The 21835-nt window shown below is 34.9% G+C and overlaps 1 protein-coding gene across 1 annotated transcript in view; it reads left to right on the top strand.

Moving 5' to 3' along the window:
* Positions 1–16901, top strand: part of BMP5 (bone morphogenetic protein 5) — a 126055-nt gene extending 109154 nt beyond the window's left edge. Inside the window, exons 5-7 of the mRNA XM_062186297.1 lie at positions 10217–10293; positions 11568–11678; positions 15191–16901. Of these exons, the coding sequence (XP_062042281.1) occupies positions 10217–10293; positions 11568–11678; positions 15191–15340 (338 nt within the window). The 3' untranslated portion in view covers positions 15341–16901. The remainder of the gene's footprint in view (positions 1–10216; positions 10294–11567; positions 11679–15190) is intronic.
* Positions 16902–21835: the final 4934 nt, after the last annotated feature.

Here is a 21835-nt window from a genome sequence, read left to right as displayed (position 1 = left end):
AGAAATCTATTTTCAAACAGCCTTTGCCATTATTCCTAAGATCTTCATTTTTTCCATATTGCTTGAAAGCATATAGCAGCTACTTATTAATCAAGTAGATATGATTGTTTTGGTAAGGCAAGGTTACAAATAAAAGAAAAAAAAAACATGGTTTGTTTTACACCTGAGACTTCCAACAAAAATACTAAGTGGAATTCATAAGAGCCTTCTGCAGTATATCAGGAGCATCATGTCAGAAAGAAGTTCTTTTGCTACATATAGCAACAGAAGGAGGGATGATTTCTATATGGAATTACATTACACTGATTTAATTGCTACATTAAAGTGATGTTTTAAAATAATTTTCCAACATAGATATTTAATCACCTCTTTAACTTAAAAGCGAAACATGACATTAGTGCCTTATTACAACGCTATTTTGTAAAGACTTCACAAGGTATTTAGTTTGGCAAAACCTTCTAATTGCTTAATATGAAAGATGGAGAAAAATAAATTTCTAAGACCTTTTCTTCCTTGTAAATACTGGCCTGTCAAACTTGTATATTTTTCTTTTCATGTAGAATGGTTCTGAGTTCGGTTGAAATGTTTTTAATTTAATGTAGCAGACTGCATTAAGAGAAAGGTTTGCTAAATGTTGAATAGAAGAGTAAATAATTTTTGAGGAAATTACAAAGCAAGAAGTATGTCATATACTGCTTATGAAAGCTCATAATTACTCTGGCAGAGGCGTTTCAGTAACTGAAATCAAAGTCCTTTTCCCAATTGGTTAACTCTATTTATCTTCTCTTCCTGACCACAAGCAACAAATGTAAGTCTTTAACCATAGATGAATAAAACACATGGAGAGAAATCACAGAACTTTTCACCAGTTTCCTAACACCATTTAGAGTACAAAATTATTTTAATATAGGCCAATATTTTCTTTTTAAAAGTTTGTCATTGGCAACCATTTCTGTGAAATATGTGGTAGATGGTTTTGGAGCACATTCATATTTTGATAGTAAGAAGAAAGAAAGTAGCTGGTTTGTGTCTGTGAGACTTAACCTTTCAATAGGTAGTAATCAAGCAGACTGGGAAAAGTCTCACAGGATTTGGCCTAAAAGACAGAGGTCTAAGGAAAGGGAATGTTATTATAAATAGAAAATTTGATACTTAGGAGACTTGAAATGCCAGCTAAATTTTAAAATTATCCAAATATCAATAACAAATGCTGTAGTAGTACCAGACTTTACAATAAAATATTGTGCAAAGAGTCTATGACTAAGATAGAGTGGTTTGGGAGAGTTAGAGAGGAGAGTAGTATTTAATGTTCATCTGATGACATTTCCTCCCAAGCATATTATCAAATGCTGAAAGTCTCAAACATGTGAGGGAGAAGTCAAAGCTCCCTCATTCTCTCTGTCTTTACCCCATTTCTTTCCGACTTCAACTATTTATATGGCTGACTTCCTTTTGTTCCACACTCCTATGAGAGCTTTACAACAATGGCTAGCACAAAGTGGGAGCCTTCAAAATATTTGTCAAACAAAGTAGTATGGTAATTGTATGTGAAAAAATAACCTCACTTTTCAATTGAATATACATGAAACCATTGCTCCCTAAAAGCTGCCAGCTCCTTGTCAGACTTTCGGTAAGACAGTTGAGCAGCAGTGATCACTTGCTGCAATGGTTAAAATGTCACTAGGTTAAATCCTGGCTCTGCTTTTGATTCAGCTTCCAGCTAATGCACTGTGGTAGGCAGCAAGTGATGGCCCATGTAATTGGGTCTCTGCCATCCATGTGAGAGATCCAGATTGAGTTCTGGACTCCCAGCCTCAATGTGGACCATTTTAGCTGTTGCAGGCATTTGGGGTATAAACCAGCAGATGGAAGGCCTCCTTGTCTCTCTCTTTCTAATAAGTAACTTAAACATTGCCTAATTTAAGAAGGCAATGAGTATTTCTTTGAATTTGGGTGTGGGAGGTAGGAAAGGAATATAATTGCTGAATTTAAGCTACTCTGAGTCATATAAAGGCACTTGATTTCTTAAATTTTTAAAGATCCTACAGAACATGATGCTGTCCTAAGTATTATGGCAGTGCTAAAAATAATAGACTATTCAGAATTTGGAAGGTGGGGACTGCATCATGGTGCAGCAGGTTAAGCTTTTGACTGTGACACTGGTGTCCCATATGAGCCTTGGTTCAATTCCCAGCTATTCTATTTCCAATCCAGCTTCCTCTAATGTCCCTGGGAAAGCAGCAGAATGGCCCAAATATTGGTGCCACTAGCGCCCATGTGAGAGACCCAGATAGAGTTCCAACATCCTGGCTTCAGTCTGGTCTATGCCCAGCTGTTGTAGCCATTTGGCAAGTCAATAAGTGGATAAAAGATTTCTTTTTCTATGTCTCTCTCTCTCTATGTAACTATTTCAAATAAATAAATAAATAAATAATACATCTTTTTAAAGCTGGAATCTGGAAGAACTAACAGGGCAAATGGAAATTCTGGGCTCAGCACCAACCTGTTAGAAAAGAGTGATGTTGCATGGTTGACACTAAGGCACTTTGGAAGTAGATCCACACATATGGTGGGCCTGTGTAAATCCATGATGATTTCTAAGGCTAAGTCATTCATGTAGGTACCAAAATTGAAACATGCACTTTTTCTCATCTTTGATAGGTACCACCTCTTGCCTAATGCATGCAATATAAATCCATACTTCTTGGAAAAACAGATTAAACCAAAATAAGAACCAAAATATGAAAATAGAATTAACTGGAATTATTTCTTAGAATGTTTTTATTAGCCAGTATGTAAAGACAATAAGATCAGAAAATACTAATTGTTCTCCATTGTTCACCTGATCCTTCCATGATAGATTACCCTGATAGACTGATGTCAACCTGGTATATATGCTTCTAAACTAAGCCCTCCATAATACAATTCTTTTGAGGCTGGATATATTTTATTATGTGTTTTTGATTACATGAATGATATATTTCATGTGTTTTAAAAATTGTCTTAGGGGGTAGAGCTGTGATGCAGTGGGCTAGGCCTCTGCCTGCAGTGCTGCCATCCCATATGGGCACTAGTTCATGACCTGGCTGCTGCTCTTCTGATCCAAATATCTGCTGTGGCCTGGGAGGGCAGTGGAAGATGGTCTGAGTGCTTGGGCCCCTGCACATGGATGGGAGACCTTGGTGAGGCTCCTGGCTTCATATTGGCCCACCTCTGGCCATTGCAACCATTTGGGGAGTGAATCAGTGTAAGGAGGACATTTCTCTCTGTCTTCTCTCTTTCTATAACTACTTATCAAATAAATTAAAATCTTAAAAAAAGTCTTAGTCATACACCAAATAGTGTTACTTCATTCTTTTTAGGTGTTGTAACATATTTAATTGTACTAGAATAAATTTATTTAATCATATAACTCCTAAAATATTTTGGTTATTTCCAAATTAGGGTTCTTAAAACTGATGCTGTACTGAAAATCCTGCAATGAGGCACATGTGATAGTATTTCTAATGCACATGATTTTTATAGCAACATTGAAAGATGATATTGGTATCCTGAATCAGGCAAAATTTTGGAAACTGCTAAAATCACAATTATTTTGGTGCATAAAATGTAGTTAGGTATCTCTATCTATCTGTATATTTATATATTATCTAATACTTGATCTACTAGTTATCAATTGTATACTATTGGACAAGTCATAAAGGAATTAAATGAGAAAAAAATACAAAATTTTCCAAAAATGGAGGCATGTAGGGAGGAGATTTGGTGCAATAGTTTGTCATCATTTTGGACTCCCACACTCTGTATCAGAGTGTCTGTTTTGAATTGAACTCTGATTCTGACCTCTCTTCCTGTTAATGAGCACCCTGGGAGGCAGCAGCTGATGAAGCAAGTACTTGAGTTCCTGCTGTCCAAGTGAGATACCTGGGTAGAGTTCTGGGATCCTGCTTCTGTGGCTATTGTGGATATTTAGTGACTGTGTCAGCAAATGGAAGACCTCTGTCTGTCTTTGTCTCTGCTTTTCAAATAAAATGAAAATAAATAAAATTTTAAAAATGTTAAAATAAAGAAAGAAATAGAGGAGTGGATTAAGCCATTTCAAATGGGTATGCATAGTTATAAAGCCGTGTTCTGGTGTGGAATGACTGGGGTATGACACATTCTTATTGAAATGAGTATAATACCAGGTAAAAAAAAATTAGGTATGAACCAAATCACAAATAATCTAACTCAATGTCATTGATGTCAGAGTTCAGAGGAGAGCTAAGATGAAATGTTATGTCAGGATTCAAAACTACTAGAGGAGGATTTAAGAAAGAATAAGGTAGCCAAGAGTGCAAAGGACTATCTAGACTAGAATATTGTAGTAGTCAGTTAATGGGGCCTTATGGACTTATTTAATGTAGAATCTGAACAATGAAGAAAGAAAATCAAGAAATGTACTAACTTTTCTGGTATGGGCCCCCAGGTGACTAATGATTCCGTTAACCAAAATAGTGAACATTGAAAGAGGATGCTTCAGAAGGAGAAATAGTGGGTAGGGCGCATAAGGGAAGCTTTCATCTAGAGATGTCTGGAACACAGCTGGAAATTTAGGTTCCTGGATGAATTTTTAGGTCAATGAATTCTAAGGAGAGATATTAATGGATTCATGTACGTGAGTTTTTTGCTATGTAGAAATAAGCAAACAGATTAGATAATTAATATTTTGTGGTATCTTACACAATTTGTACCAGAGAAACATAAATATTCCTACATAGATAAATAATAATAGTTATACCAGACTCTGCAAAAATTCAAAGAGTAATTTACTGGATATGGAAAATGACTGTTAGACTAGAGTAGCAATAGTATATTAAAACTCCTCATCTTTGGGTGAAATTGTTTCTTGTTTTTGAGTTCACCATAAATTTCTCTACCACTAAGGGCATTTTAAAATTTACATTATTGAATTACATCTTTGAATAACTATTATAGTATGAATCATACTTTTATTTACTTCTAACCTCATGCATTCATTTACATGTCATTTCCATTTTCTATAAACAAAGTCTTCTGTTATAATTTTGTAGGTTCTGTTTTTTCCTTCTTTTCCCTTCGGGAACTGAGAGTGCGGAATAATTCCTCTTTGCTTTGATATAATGGTTTCTAATCATATCTGGTTCATTTAGGCTGTTGTCAGGCTTAAATATTAAATTCTATTTTGGATTTTTCTTTTTGGATATGTCTTTATTTTATACTGTAAAGAACATATAATATTTTGAAGCAAAAGAAACCTATGTTGTCTTATAGAGTTTTCTAGGCTTGATTAATCAACTGTTTTCCCTTTCACAGAGAGGTTAGTCTCTGTTTTTTCCATGAAATAGTGTACAAGCCACTAAAAACCTTAGTAGATCTCAATAATTTTTTCACAGATGAGTACAGTATTTATTAATTTATTGTTTATTTTTATTAATATACAGAGAACAGAATTCATGTTTTTTATAAGTACAATTCTAGGAAGATAATCATACTTCCCACCCTCCCTCTTTCAATCCCTTTCCTTCCTTTCTTTTTCTATAATTTTTGCAAAATTATACTTTCAGTCCATTCTATAATCACAGACTTATTGCACCACTAACCATAATATTCAACAAGTAAGATACACTTCTTTTTACTTCAATGGAATTTTTCTGTGAAAAAAAAACATTTTTAAATTAAAAATATATTTGTTTATTTTCATATCATTAGAAAGGTGGAGAGACAGAGAAACAAAAGATATCTCCCATCCTTTCGCTCACTCCTCAAATGCCCACAACAGCCCAGGCTGGGCCACAGCAAAGCTAAAAGTCCAGACTTCAGTAAGCGTCTCCCACGTGGGTGGCAGGGGCTGAGGTACTCAAACTATCATCTCTGCTTCCCAGGTTGCACCATAGCAGGAGACTGGAACTGAAATGAAGCAGATGGGACTTGAACCAATCATTCCAATATGAGTGTGGACATCCCAAGTGACAACTTAGGCATTGTACCAAATGCTTATTTCAAAATAGCACTTTTAAATGATACTAAAACAGATTAAATTTACACTGTGTCTAGAAATTGGCCATAAATTAATTTGCATAAAAGAGTCAACAAGGCCGGCGCTGTGGCTCAATAGGCTAATCCTCCGCCTGCGGCGCTGGCACACTGGGTTCTAGTTCTGGTCGGGGCGCCGGGTTCTGTCCCGGTTGCCCCTCTTCCAGTCCAGCTCTCCACTGTGGCCCGGGAGTGCAGTGGAGGATGGCCCAAGTCCTTGGGCCCTGCACCTGCATGGGAGACCAGGAGAAACACCTGGCTCCTGCCTTCGGATCAGCACAGTGCGCTGGCCACAGCAAGCCGCCGCAGTGGCCATTGGGGGGTGAACCCACGGAAAAGGAAGACCTTTCTCTCTGTCTCTCTCTCTCACTGTCCACTCTGCCTGTCAAAAAAAAAGTCAACAATATTTTCAGTTTTTGACAGTGATTTCCCAATATTATTATCATTTAGAGAAAAAATAGATAAATGCTGATTTTTTTTTTTTTTTTTTTTTTACTTTTTGACAGGCAGAGTGGACAGTGAGAGAGAGAGACAGAGAGAAAGGTCTTCCTTTGCCGTTGGTTCACCCTCCAATGGCCGGCGCGGTAGGCGCGCTGCGGCCGGCGCACCGCGCTGTTCCGATGGCAGGAGCCAGGTGCTTCTCCTGGTCTCCCATGGGGTGCAGGGCCCAAGCACTTGGGCCATCCTCCACTGCACTCCCTGACCACAGCAGAGAGCTGGCCTGGAAGAGGGGCAACCGGGACAGGATCGGTGCCCCGACCGGGACTAGAACCCGGTGTGCCGGCGCCGCGAGGCGGAGGATTAGCCTAGTGAGCCGCGGCGCCGGCCTATAAATGCTGATTTCTAACACCTGCGTTATGGCTAAGGCATGTTAGCATAATTTTTCTAGTGTACACTGTGGCGATAGAACAATTTAGTCATTCCTGGTATTACTTTTCATTTATAGACAGGTTCATCAATGGCAGATCTATGTCTTTCATTTTAATCTCCTAATTGATTCCAATCAATATTTAAAGATATAACTAATTTTCTTGCCCTCCTTCCCGCAACTCATTCGGCTAAACATTTATGGTACACCTAACTGCAAATTTTGCTGGTTTAGGTACAATATTTACTTCACCCAGTGTCCAGTAATTTTTATTTCTGACAGAATAAGCGTAGCCCTGATGCTCTATGAAATCAGACTCTTGGAGCCAGATTCTGTTATAAATTTCATTGCTCATTAACTTTATGTGATGTTACATTATTTATACCACTTTGCCTAATGAAAACCTACATCGATGGGACAGATATATGTTGATTCTTTTTTTATAAAGTTAGAATTCAAATAACTATACACACACATTATGTATATATATATGTATATATATACAGTTTACAGCTTTTCATATATACTTATATATGTTATTGGCTACAGTGTTTTATTAAAATATTTTTAAATTAAAAGTAGCATGAATGAATAAAAATAACCATTACAAGGGGTAGTTATTTTACTCTCGTGGTAAAGGCATTGATTAAATGACTGCATCAAAAAGAAAAGAAACGGAAAGAAAAGCCTGCATCCCATGTTGGAGTACCTGGTTCAATGCCCAGCTCAGGCTCCTGACTCTACCTTCACGCCAGTGCAGACCTGGGAGGCAGCAGCAGTGATCAAGTGATTGCGTTCTTGCTATCTTCATGGGAGATCTGAATTCCATTCACAGATCCTCTGGCTGCTGCAGGTGTTTGCTGTGTCTCTGCATCTATCTATTTCTGTGTCCATCTCCCAAGTAGATAAAACATAATTACATTTAAAAAATCCCATTATGTCTAATGCAGGTGTTGGCAAAGTAAATCTACCCATTGCCTCCTTTTGTGGAGCCCAAAGTTTTCCAAAGTTTGAAAAAGAACATGGTCATGCATTTGCATTAGCAAATTGTGAATTGCTGCTTTCAAGCCATAATGGGAAAGCTGGGTTTCTGCAAGGGAGACTGCTTAGCCTAAAATATTTAATGTCAGTCTGTCTCTTTAAATGAAAAGTTTTCTGACCCCTTGTCTGATGCATATCTGATTTTTTTTTCTGTTTTGAATATTAGGAAGTTAGGGAATCAAACTAGTATCAACTCAATTATTTCTTTCCCCTAAATATTGTACAGAGAATATTTCCATTTCATATTTTCTGTTAAAATACACAAAATATGCAAAGAGTAAACTTTTTATTCTGATATTCAATTGATGGAAAAGTTTCCTGAGGAAAAAATGCTGAGTCTCAAATGAATTGCCTTTCCATCATTTTCTGTTATCTACTTATTTAATTTTCTTTAATGAAAGTAATTTTTCAAAGGAATAACTGAGCTAAAAGTAAAAAAAAATCAGTACAAGGCTTAATTATTACCTGTTTTTCTCCACTCATGGAAAGTTGAAGTAACCATTAAAGTAATAATGACAGGGTCTGCTGGGATGAGTCCCTTTGATCTCTGATGTGCCCACATTCTCATTAGAGATTGGGGGTAATTGAACTGGAATGTGACACTCTGACATAAATATTCCACGAAATAAGTAATAGTCAAAGTGGGTTAGCTTTTATAATGCTATTTGTAAAAAAATGAACAAATTCTGGAGAGGACAACATATAAAAATGTTCTGCAGAGTTCTGTGTTTCATCATTATTTTACTTTATTCCAGATCCAAGATTAGGTTCTACTTTATGCCTAATTCTTTTAAACAATTATAAAAGGTTATTAGTATTTAAGATTACATTCCAAAATATGTAATGGAAATAATATATTTTCTTTGCTTAAAGTCATTTGTGGAATACTGTGGCAGATTTGTTCATTAACTCCTCAAATATTTATTGAATGTCTAATGCATGCCAGGTACTGCTCCTGGCATTTAAGATATATCAGTGAAATAAATAGTAACAAACAGGATTCCTGGCATTGTGGAGCTTACATTCTAGTGGTAGGAAATTGATATGAAGCAATACATATAATGAATGAATATATTGCGTAACATTTCAAAAGGCAATAAATGCAAAAAAAAAAAAAACGGAGTGAGAGAAATCAATACTATTCGACTGAGATTTGCAGTATTAAATAGGGAAGTCAGTGAAAACCTCATTGAAAAGATGTAGAACTTAACCAGTAAGATGCCCAAGGAAAGAACATTTTCAGTGACAGACCTGGTCAGATTAAATATGTTAAGGTGGGAGCAAGTCCAACTATCCGAGAATGACTAAGAGATGTGGCTGGATCAAGGTGAGTAGAGGAAGAGTAACAGGAAATGAGTCAGAGGCAATGAGACCAAGTCCCACCGAGCCTTGCAATCACTGTGAAGATACTGTTTGTGATATGGGGACCACAGGGAGACTTCTTGCAGAGGAGTGACAATTAAGAAGTCCCATGGCTGCTTTGTTGTAAAGCAGCATTGATGGAAGCAGGTGGAATGGTAATGAGGTTATTACAGTAATCCAAGGATGATGGTAGCTTGGACCAGACTCAATGATGAATGCTGTGCAAATGAATCGATTTTGGACCTATTTTAAGGATTGTGTAAGATTTCGTGACAGTATCGATGTAAGAGTGAAAATGGAAAAAAAAAGAGTATTTTGATTCCTGGGTGTTTGTCTTTTATTTAGTTTTTTTTTTTTCTTCTGTGGGCAATAGTGTCCAGTCAGGAATGGAAAATTCTACTGTTGGAAATGAATTTTTTGGGGAGGGAGATGATTAAAAATCCCACTTAGAGAATCCTGTATTTGAAAATATTATTTTCAACTAAGGGTGATCCAAGAATCTGCCTTATGGAAGAGGTTAAAAACACTGTTTAATACTTAATATGTATGGATATATTAAGTAACACTATAATGAGTGAATCGAAAAAATGGGCATCCATTGAACAGCTGGTAGTTGAATAGGAGGCACCAGGCTGTGCCCTGTCATATAGGTGGTCCAGCAGAATCCATGCTACAACTCCACAAGGCAAATGGCACTTTCTCCATTTTATAGAATAAGGCACTCAGAACAAGTGGCTGGACTGATGGGTACATGGTTAATAAGTGGCCATAGCTTTAAAATTCAAACATCAATATAACCAACAATTAAAAACTCCTATCAGTGATTCCACAAGAGAAGTAATACAAACCTGATGAGCAGCTCTTTGTTTAAAATGTGATTTTTGTCTTCAGATTATAATACCAGTGAACAAAAACAAGCCTGTAAGAAGCACGAACTGTATGTGAGCTTCCGGGATCTGGGGTGGCAGGTAAGAAAGTCCAGTCAGCATAGGTGCTTCCTTTCTGCTTTACATAAAATTTTGATGAGCCATCCTTTCAAAGCAATGCTCTATGATTTTGACATAACTGTTTAATATATGGCTTAACCATGTCATTTTCATTTCTCTATTTTCTTTTACCACTGAACTATAATAAGTAGGTTTTCAGTTAAAAACAACTATGCTGAAGAAAAATATAACCCTATGATATTTAGGAAGTTAAAAAAGATGCTGTTACTTAAATATCTCAAACTATTCATTTTATTAGAAATAGAAAATTTTTAGATTATTACAAGAAACTCCATTAGTTCTCTTAAAGCTCCAACTAGCAGTGTAGGAATTAGAAACCTTAAATGAACACCTCTGTCATGAGGCTTACATGCAGAGAAACATATTTTTGCCTTGAACTTAAAAATTATATTGTCTTATTTATGCTTTTCATATGGGGCAAGGAAAGAATTGGTTGTTAATGGCTTTATCTAGTGACAGTTTAAGATGAAACTTTAGATTTCTTCTAGTATTCCATTATAATAGATTCCAATATGTTAAATTTCTTGACAAATAATATTAAAATACAAATATTTTTCAAAACTTATGGTGAAGTTTCAGCATGGATAATAACTATTAAGTATGGCCAAGTTTTGTTTCTTTAGGGGAAAAATCAGGGTAAACACTCCATTTGCCAATTTTTTAGGTTCCTAAAACTTTTCATGTACAATTTTCAATAATTTGCTCTAATTCATTTCTTCTAAAGAAACTGTAAGATTAATGCATGAATGAAGAGAAAAATAGCACCTGGAACAAATAATAAAGCTTTAGAAGGTTGTCAGACTTCTAAAACCAAGAATGAGTTATTAAGAAGTAATGTGAATTATCTCAATTAAGTTTATTCTCCTTTTCCTTTCTGGTTCATTTGAACTTTCTGGAGGAGGTCATCATTTCCTGTTTAAACAATATTTAGAATGTTATTCCATGATAGCAATTTTATTTATGAATACATAAATACTACGAATTAGTACTATGAATATCTTACATAGCAATCTCTTGGGAGAAATTAGAGAGGGCAATTTCTTGTTAAAGTACTTACACTTTTATTGTAAACATTAATTAAAAATTAAGTAAAGAGTAGGCTGTCCTATTAAAATAATTGTTAGACTAAGAAAGGAAACCTGTTCATATGAAATATATTTGAATATTCTTTAAGAATTATTATTCTTTTAGTGACTTCTTTTCTCTCTCTCTCTTTTTTGTGGTGTGCATTTTAGGACTGGATTATAGCACCAGAAGGATATGCTGCATTTTATTGTGATGGAGAGTGCTCTTTTCCACTTAATGCTCACATGAATGCCACCAACCATGCGATAGTTCAGACCCTGGTATGTTTTGTTTTTGTAAGACTGAAAATTGTAATTAAACTACAATAAAAAGTTCTTCTACAGAAAAAGCATCTATTTGCAGCTATCAACAGATTATCTTCTTTCTCAGTCTCTCATGTCATCTTATGTAGCTGAAGTAACAACTGTGAACATAATCATGTAACCTGGTTTATTAATGGGGAAGGTTTTAGCTGGAATGTTGGAATACTCCCATGAGTGGTCATTCTGTACTGATTTCTTTAGTATGTATGAATAACCATACAGGTCCCTAAGACTGTTTTTGGACTAGTAACTCATTAATAATCATTGCAAAAACATTGATTAATAGCTGTACAAAATTTTTACTGAGCGTCTTTACTCTGTATTTTTAATAATGCTCTATAACATCTTTGGCTATTTTAAAAATTTCCAATGTAATATGGAGAATTCATCGTTCCCTCCTTCTTCCTGTTTTCCTTATTTGATCTATAAGGTGCCATTTGTCATGTTCTGTCTTCCACAATCTCAGGAATTCAGAGGTGATTAAATCTCAAGTAACCTAGCTTTATTTTTGTGAACAAAGATAGTGATATAAGGACTTGATGGTCTCTAATTGTACGGCATTATATGAGTATAGAAAACAGTAGTCTGGTATACCTTACATGTGTGACTAGATGTGACATAGAAACACTCTCGGAAGACTAAATGAGGTGCTCTTAGATGGTATACTAGACTGTGAGATTCAATTTCAAATTAATGTTTGAGTTGATATGAAAATTTTAATTCTGTGTACAAGGTACCTCAAAAGTTTTGTGGAAAATGGAATTAAATACAATATTATTTTGATACAAATGATTTTGAAATTCATGAAGTAGCTCTTCATAATAGGCAGTTTTGTATACCTTTGAAGAATCTTAATATGTATGGTTTTCAAAACTTTTTGCAGCAAAGCAAACTTATGCTTTAATCCCATTTCCATGTATCTTTTAAAGTACTCTTTCATTCAAGAAAAGGAGGGATACACAGTTTTAGAATCAAGACAATGGCAGGAGTGGAATTTGCTGAATGGCAAGTAAGAGAGTAGTAGATGTGACAAAAAGCTTTCTTTTTGATCGGATTGCTTATGACCCAAACAACAATATTATAGTATTCCTAGAACTTATACGAATTTGATTCTAGAAAGTTTCTTTTCCCTCTACTATTAAAATTTAAAGCTAATGGAAGGAGTATTCCAGTTTCTTCCTGAATAAGAAATGATACATTAAACTGACATCAAATTTTTGAATGTCTTAATGTTTTATTGGCATATTCATTAACTTTCAAAAATACTTCAGAATAGCTAGACACTAAAAATGCATAGCTATGGCAACTGGAACATGGATATTATTAGGAACTTTGGAAATAACTTTGGGTAGAAAGAAACAGAGAAAAAGCAAATATGTATTTTGATAGGTAGTTGTTTACAAATGGCCTTTTTATTGATTCTTGGCCAATGAGATTGACCGTTTAGTGTCCTAGAGAGTAAATTCAATGGGAAATGTTAAATTCTGACCGGCTTTTGTGTTTGCTATCAGTAAATATGAACATTCTTTGAAAGGTGATAGCTTTTTCTGGGGATTAGGAGTAGGTAGTCTGCAAAGATGGATGTGTAATATCCAAATTTCGATCAGTGAGAGCTACCTCTAAGAAGTTTAACTTTCCTTTTTGTCTGTGGGAATTCATATTAACACAAAAGCTTATTGGATACAGAGATAACCTTAAGTTTCATCCTTCAAAAAGACAGTCACAATCCCCATCTTTTAGTATTGTCATTGACCTATGACCTTATCAGTAATGCCACCTGATTTCTCAGAAATTTCTTTTTTTCTTTTCATTGTCCTTGCAATGACCAAGCAGAATTTATTTCTTAGACACACACACACACACACACACACGGTATCAAAGATTCCCTTAGGCTAAGCAATGCTTTCTTACTGGAAAAAAGCTTAATCAAGTACATACCCTTTCTCTCACTTTTTTTTTCTTTCTTTTAAGTATATAATTAAATATTGTAAACTCTTAAGGCTTTAATATAGAAGGCAGTGTTGAAAAACAAACATTAAGAAAATCAGACATGAAGTTGGAGTAATATCCTACTCTTCATCACAGCCCTGGAGTGTAGGACATAAGTTATTGCAAACTTGAGTATACATGGGAACCTTGATTTTGTTTCCTGGCATTGTGCATGCTCTATGCTTGTTCTGAGAACATGAAACAGGAAAACAGGGTCGTTTGTTGTTAAAGGAAAGCATGTTTGTGACTAATATATTTTGAGAAACCATTCAAGAACAATCCATTTTTTCCAGAGCAACTGCATCGTGAGGTTGCCAAGGCCATTGAAACAAGGGGGTTATCAATCATGTATGTGTGGGTTGTGGAAGATAAAGCTGATGAGGGACACAAGCTGCATCTGAAACTATCCAACTTTCAGTTTTGTGAGGTCTTAGGAAATTTCAAGTTCATGTCAGATCACCTCATTTTTCCTGCTGTTTCTGTCCACATGCAGAACTCCTATATCATTTCAGCCAGGACATTGCACAGCCAAAACTCCAAGAGTTGTATTTGCTTTTGTAGATCCCTTAAGACTCATCAGTGGGACTTCCCATAAACCCCTTTGGGGGAAGGGCCAGCGAAGTTGGGTGGGAAAGGGGGAACCATGTTGTGGCTCCTTGCTCAATTATTGCAAACCACAGGCAGACTGCCAGTCTGATCAAAATGAATGTCAACCCTTTACTTAACTACCACTTTTCATGTACAGTCACTTTTTAAAAAGCTTTTTTTTCAGGGAAATGGATATTCAATTTGTGAAATATCTAGGCCTCTTGCTTATGGTTTAGCTTAGTCTGCTTTTTGGCAGTTATTTAGGGAGTGGGCAGGGGAGAAAGAAAGTAAAATGATGTTAGACTTCAGCCAATCTGGGGGGAAAAAAGAGAGTTCTATGGAGAGGAGTTGAAATCATTGCTGTAAAGCAAGTATTGGATTATATCTGGATGTTATTTCATTATGATTTTAGCCTTCCTTTGCCATGGAAACTTAAGATTTGGCCTAACATTTATGATTTATTGCCTAGTTATTCTTTTGAGAAATAATTCCTAGATCCTACTCTTTCTACAGTCCAACTGTGTGTCTTCATTGATTTGCACTTATAATCTTAGTATTTCTCATTATGGGAATAGAAGTTGCCGTTTCAAATAAAAGACGCTCAATGCTGATTCCCATGTTCTTTCCCTAGAAAAATTTCCATTGAACAATCTATAGTGGGAGTTTTTCTTATTTTGTAGGACATAGTTAGAACTAGTGGGTTGACATTTGGTTTCAGTACTTAAGAATATATCCTTCATGACCAATCCTTTACTCAAACCTAGCCATTGAGCTTAAGTGGGAGAAGGATGATCAGCATAAGGGTGTGTCTGGTATGTAATAGGACAAGCATATGTAAAGCTGGGAGCAAAATGTTTACCCTATTTCTAAAAATATTTTTTTTCCTTTCCCAGGTTCATCTGATGTTTCCTGACCACGTACCAAAGCCTTGTTGTGCACCCACCAAATTAAATGCCATATCTGTTTTATATTTTGATGACAGCTCCAATGTTATTTTGAAAAAATACAGAAATATGGTAGTACGCTCATGTGGCTGCCACTAGTGTTACAATAATATTAGCAACAGAAAGATCTGTATTAAGGTTTATGACTGCAATAAAAAGCATACTTTCAGACAAAAGGAGAATTTTTAAAAAATTAGTCTGATTCATTTCATCTCTTCTTATGTACAATATCATGTATATATTCATTTCTATTTATTTAAAGGTATATATTCTCCTTTGTGAATACCTTATCAGTAAAATCTACTTTATAGATCACTACATTATACAGTAGATCACTCTTTCAATGAGATATGTTGAGTGCAGTTCAATTCCATTTCAACATTTTTTCCAATACAAATTTTATACAATTTACTGAGCTTAAACAGAACTTCTTTGACTGTTTAATATCATTGAAGGACATTGGATGCATATAGTTGTATGTGCCAATCAAAATTGTGAAGAGTATTTATTTAGAAAAAAAAGCTAACAAGATAGCAACCCAAACAAAAATGCTTGAATAAAAAGTTTTTCTTTGAGACTTTCTGCTTCATTAGATACAATGAAATGTTGAACTGGATTTGAATAAACAAACAGTAGCCAGAACATAGAAACTGAAAGGTTGCACAAAATTGTTATAACTGTTTGCTTTAACAGAATTGGTGTAACTGTAGGAGCATGTTCCTTTTTGGCTTGCAGACAGTCGATTTTGCAAGAAGCTCAAAGTTTGAGGAATTCTATGGAGACAGGCCTGAGCTTGTGTCTATAACTTTCAAGTTAACACTAAAAAATTGTAGTACAACCTTCTTACCTCAAATAAATCATGTATGTCTATTATCTAGAACACTACTGCTGCAGATTCTTTCAAATTTAAAAACTTTGTCCAAAATAAAGAAACATTTATGTATGCTCTTCCCTATCCACAGACACAGCATGCAGAAAAAGTGCTGGAGCAGAAGATGCCAACACATGGTCATATTCTTTAGCTCTCTGAGTTTGTTGATTGATGTGATGCAAGGGATTTTATTTGGGGTAAAAGCACTGAAACTAAACTGGAGGAAATTATAAAAAATCCCAGCATGGCTTTGACAGAATTTCCATTTTGAAAGAACAGCTGTAATCTATTTTTCATATCTTTGATAATGAGCTCAAGGAAAACCTTATTTTGTAAAAAGATTTTGTAAACGTGCTTCCATGCACATATAATTCCAAATGGGAAGGTTCTGGTGTGTGTGTATGTGTGTGTGTGTGTGTGTATTTTCTTCCCTCTGAAATTAATTTATTTTCCCTCTCTAATGGAATGCCATTTAAGGCAGTTTTAAACACAAAGTACTTGTTGAAGAATGATTTTTAAATTCCTAACCTGCTACTTATAGTGGTTCCATGGTTGGGTTGTTACGGTTCATCTGAAATATTTGTTGAGCATCATTAATTGAATACTCTTTTGAATATTTCAAACAAGTTGTATTATCACTGGCTTCAAAAACATTATTGATTTGTTCATAATTCAGGTATATCACAATGTTGTTTTGAAATACAGTTTATCTTAAGAAAATTTGACACCTATTTTGGGGGTACATTAAATAATATATTTTAATAATAGTGTACCATGGAGAGAATAAGAAATGGAGTCTATTATTCTTGAAATGTGCTGTATAAATATATTTCTATATTATAAAATATATTAAACTTGTGATGCTAGTTTCTGCTGTTCTTCTTGATTTAGTTCTTTATTTAAGAGATACAAAATATTAAATACATTACAGATTTACACAATAAGAACATTTATCTGATGTAAAATGTTTGTAGAGTGCATGATTCCTACATGTGGTTTTAATTGTTAAAACTGTATTTTTGTATTGTTAATAGTTAACCACTATTAAATGAAAAAAACAACAATTTATGAATTATAGATTTTACTAATCTGTTCAAATAGGAAAGAAATTTTTAAGAGTGGAAATTTGTTAGGGTAAAAAAAAACCTCACTTGTTCTTTTTTATGAGGAGATTATTTGCATCAGTATTTTTGTATTTTGTAAAATTATATATATGTATACATACTTACATTATTTTCAGAAAACTACTATCATAAAAATTCTTAGTATAACTTTTGTAATACTCAAGCTATTACTAGAAGGAGAATAATTTGGCTTATTTTAATTTATGTCTTCTTTGCTGGTTAATGCAATACTTTCTCTCTTAATTTCTGTATTTATTGTTAGTTTCTCTGCTTTATATGTGTTTTGATTTGTAAAGTAGCCATTTGGAGAAGGGACAAAATCAAAAATATTCAAGTTTTTAAAAGAAAAAAGTTACACTGAGGTAATTAAATAAAGAAAACACAGGAAGAAAGAAAATCCAAAATTATTTTTTCTCCACTAAAGAGCTGTCATTTTATAATCCCTGTATCACCATCATCGAATCTGAGCCAGAGTCTACTGGCTACTTTACAGTCTGGCAAATATCATCTCTTAAGACATTTACAATGAATAATTAGCTTATGCTATAATTCCATTCAATGCAGAAGAAATCCTCATTCCCCAGCACAAGCAACTGTCTCATAACCATTCAGTTAAGAGCTTAATCTATCATCCTAATTCCACCTTAGATTACCTGTTTTTTTATGTTTTTTCTTTTATACTTTTTTTTGTCCTGGAACATTTTAAAGTTAGAAATGAAAATGGCTTTGCTGATAAAGCATATGTATCCAAGTGTACATGTTTAGAAGTTTATCATATATATAGCTAAGTGTACATGTTTACTTCTGTGTTTTAGCAAGTTTGGCTAAAATCATAGTTGAAAAGAAAATGTGAAAAGTAGCAATCAATGCTTGTACTTATTTAGGTATATTACATCCAAGTTAGCAGTTTAAAAAGAGAAAAAGTTCTCCAAAATTTACAAAGTCTGTTATGGTATTTGGCAACGGCTGCTTGAATGACAGGGATTTCACACTCAGGAGAAATCAGATCAGATACAGCCTTCAAAAATCCCAAAGATATTTTGGAAACTATAAAACACCTGCCTTTGAATCTTAGATTCAGTTTTATTGAGATAATTAATCTAAAATCAATTCTGAAATGTCAAGTTATGTACTTACTGTGGAGAAGATGGATAGATGCATTACAGCCTCAAATTCTGAACAACAGCATCAAGACTCAGCCAATCTGGAAATACGACCTGACTGGATGGTTTAGTCAGTGTGAATAGTGTTCGTTTACAGTTCATACTATTTCCCTGTATACACCTATAGAAAAGCCTAGAGTTGGAGAACAATTATATAATTTGTGCAACAGGCAAAAAAAAGATGGCTTAGACTATACATAGTTATACTTTCTTCAATTAAACACACACACACACACACACACACTTGAACCACAGGCTGCTTTAGGAGCATATTCTGATTCCTAGTGACCTGGAGCTTTGGTTTCAATGTTCATGCCCTAGGGACATAAGACAAAATTTTAGGTCTTTGCAGGGCAGGGCTCAGATCAGAGCCTTCTACATAAATCAGACAATCAGGAAGGGCCAGACAGCAAGGAAGTTTGTCTTGGCTCTGGGTTTTTGGAGGAGAATATTATTCTGGGAATTAGTGGCCATGGGCCAGCCTTCACATGCACTTGTGACCAGAAATCACACTATGTGGTAGTGTCCTCACATACACATATGCTCACGTGTATGCTCATGACATGAACACAGTTTTCAAAAGCTCCTGATTGATTGGTGAAACTGAAAAAGCATTTAAAAGAAGCAAATGCAAATCTTCTCTGAGGGATAGGACCTTCAATCTAGGCTTCAAAGAACTCAAACTGAAACTTTGCCAAGGAATATAAACTCACTACCAAAATAACCAAAAGAACAAACGTATAAAACAAAAAACATCATAATAAATGCATAAAGAATGCATGTAAAAATCAGATGAACTAACAAAAGATAGAACCAAATTCATAAAGACCCTATTTATTGAATTGTTAAATATAAAATACAAATAAGAATACCTTATGTTTTTAAAATATAGAATAAAAGCATAAGCATAAACTGTTTTAAATGAACCAACAGGACTTCTAGGAAGGAAGAATTCAAAATTGATTAGACATGAAAATTAGGAGTTTGTATATTATACACACGAGAAATCATAAGTTGGAAAAATAGAGCTTAAGAAATTATCCAGAAGACAGCATGGAGACAAGGATGGAAAATCTGAGAGCTGAAAATCCACAGGGATCAAAGGGAGTTCTAGCATTCATCAATTTGTTATTCTAGAGAATTAGGGACAATTTTTGGACTAACAGTTTACTTCTCGATCAAATCCAGTTTCTCAACCAGGAATTCAGTCAACATAGAGTTACTAGAGCTACTATCCTCAAATTGCTAAGGATAACTAGCTGTCATTTGGAATTCTATATCCAGCAAAAATTACATTTCAAAACCTAGGGCAAAATGAAGACATTTCAAATAAACAAAACTGAAAATTAGAAAAAAGTTTACCATTAACAGCAAAGCTACTTCTGCTTATACCTCAGCAAGAAATAAATTTACTATAAAAGGCAATGTATGCAAAAATGAAGAGAAAGATAATGATAAATGTCAGAGAACATAACAATAATTACTAAAATGACTGACAATTATTATTAAAAGGTAGTGTTGCGGGGCCAGTGCTGTGGCACAGCGTGTTAAAGCCCTGGCCTGAAGTGCTTGCATCTCATATGGGCGCCGGTTCTAGGCCTGGATGCTCCTCTTCCGATCCAGCTCTCTGCTATGGCCTGGGATAGCAGTAGAAGATGGCCCAAATCCTTGGGCCCCTGAACCCTCATGGGAGACCCAGAAGAAGCTCCTAGCTCCTGGCTTCGGATCAGCTCAGCTGTGGCCGCTGTGGCCATCTGGGGAGTGAACCAAAGGATAGAAGACCTCTCTCTCTGTCTCTGCCTCTCTCTGTAACTCTGTCTTTCAAATAAATGAAATAAATCTTTTTAAAAAAAGGTAGTGTTGCTTTAAATTGCATTAAACTAGTTAAAATGCAGTACAAATGTAGAATTTATACTGGAAGGAAGATGATTGAAAATATAGATTTTGCATTTTACTTGATGATCATGAAATCTGATTTACCCTCATAATTTATGGTAGAATTTCAATTATATATAAAATACAAGCATATCTTTCCCATAAAGGGAATGATGATAAATAGGCTTTATGTGTGTTGCAGCAGTTAACTCTGTTTCTTTAGTGTGAAAGCAGTCACAGACTGTACCTAATGAATGAATATAGATGTGTTATAATAAAACTTTACTTACAAACACGGAGGTAGGAAGGAGTAAACCTTGAGTTATAGTTTTTTGACCAGTGTTTTGAACCAGTAGAGGGGGTAATTGCAAGGGAATAGAAGAGAAGAAAAAAGAACATACAAAAAGGAAAAAATATTGCATATAATTTTATGATGAGAGAAACCCACATGTATTCATGTAATAGTATATGTAAATGTACCGAAAAGACTGTATTGCCACATTGAAGTTTAAAATAATATTAGCAGTGGTTACACACTTTTCAAAAGAGGCATATCTAAAACTATTTTTTAAAGATTTATTTATTTATTTGAAAGGCAGAGTTACAGAGAGACAGAGAGAGAGAGAGAACGAGAGAGAGAGAGATAAAGAGGTCTTCCATCTGCTGGTTTACTCCCCGGATGGCCATCACAGCCGGAGCTGCACCAATCTGAAGCCAGGAGCCAGGAGCCAGGAGCCAGGAGCCAGGAACAAAGAGCTTCTTCCAGGTCTCCCACACGGTGCAGAGCCCCAAGGACTTGGGCCATCTACTGCTTTCCCAGGCCATATCAGAAAGCTGGATAGGAAACAGAGCAGCTGGAACTTGAACTGGTACCTATATGGGATGCCAACACCACAGGTGGCGGCTTTACTCTCTATACCACAGCGCCGGCCCCATACCTAAAACTTAAAAACCATGTTGAAAATAAAATGTAGGGAAAATATACATCAGGACAATAACCATTAAATTGGCTAGTCAAAATTAATAAAATGTATTTATACTTTAGTTCAAAACAACACTTACTAGAGACAATGAGGATCATCACATATTGATAAACTTTTCAGTTACCACCTCATTTTTAAGCTTAAGTGTACCTAGTACTATGATTTAGAACTGTATATTACACAATTTATTTTAACTACAAGTAGAAATCAAAAGTGTTCCTCCTTAATGAAATATTTTAGCAGCTTATCTCAGTAATTGATAGACTAACAAGAAAAAAGAACAGAAAGCCAGAGCAGGTGTGGCCAATTAACAAACGTGGTTTAATGGACATGCAGAGTAATCATTATTTTCAACTAGGTATAGACTGCTTTTAAAAATGACAAATTTTTTTTTTGCCAGCATAAAAACTGTATTTACTAACTTATTTAATTTTTATTGGCAAAATATGTATTCCAGTAAAACATTCCTTTAACATTCTGACATGTTTCAGTGTATTCATTTTTATATAAAGCATAAATGTCACAATGTAAGTGAAATAAATAATTTCAATCAATTTAAAAAAATTTGATAAACTATT

Source organism: Lepus europaeus, chromosome 3 (assembly GCF_033115175.1).
Source record: "Lepus europaeus isolate LE1 chromosome 3, mLepTim1.pri, whole genome shotgun sequence".
NCBI classification, from domain to species: domain Eukaryota; kingdom Metazoa; phylum Chordata; class Mammalia; order Lagomorpha; family Leporidae; genus Lepus; species Lepus europaeus.
Note: the sequence above shows the minus strand (reverse complement) of the source record. Positions and strands in the feature narration are given on the sequence as shown.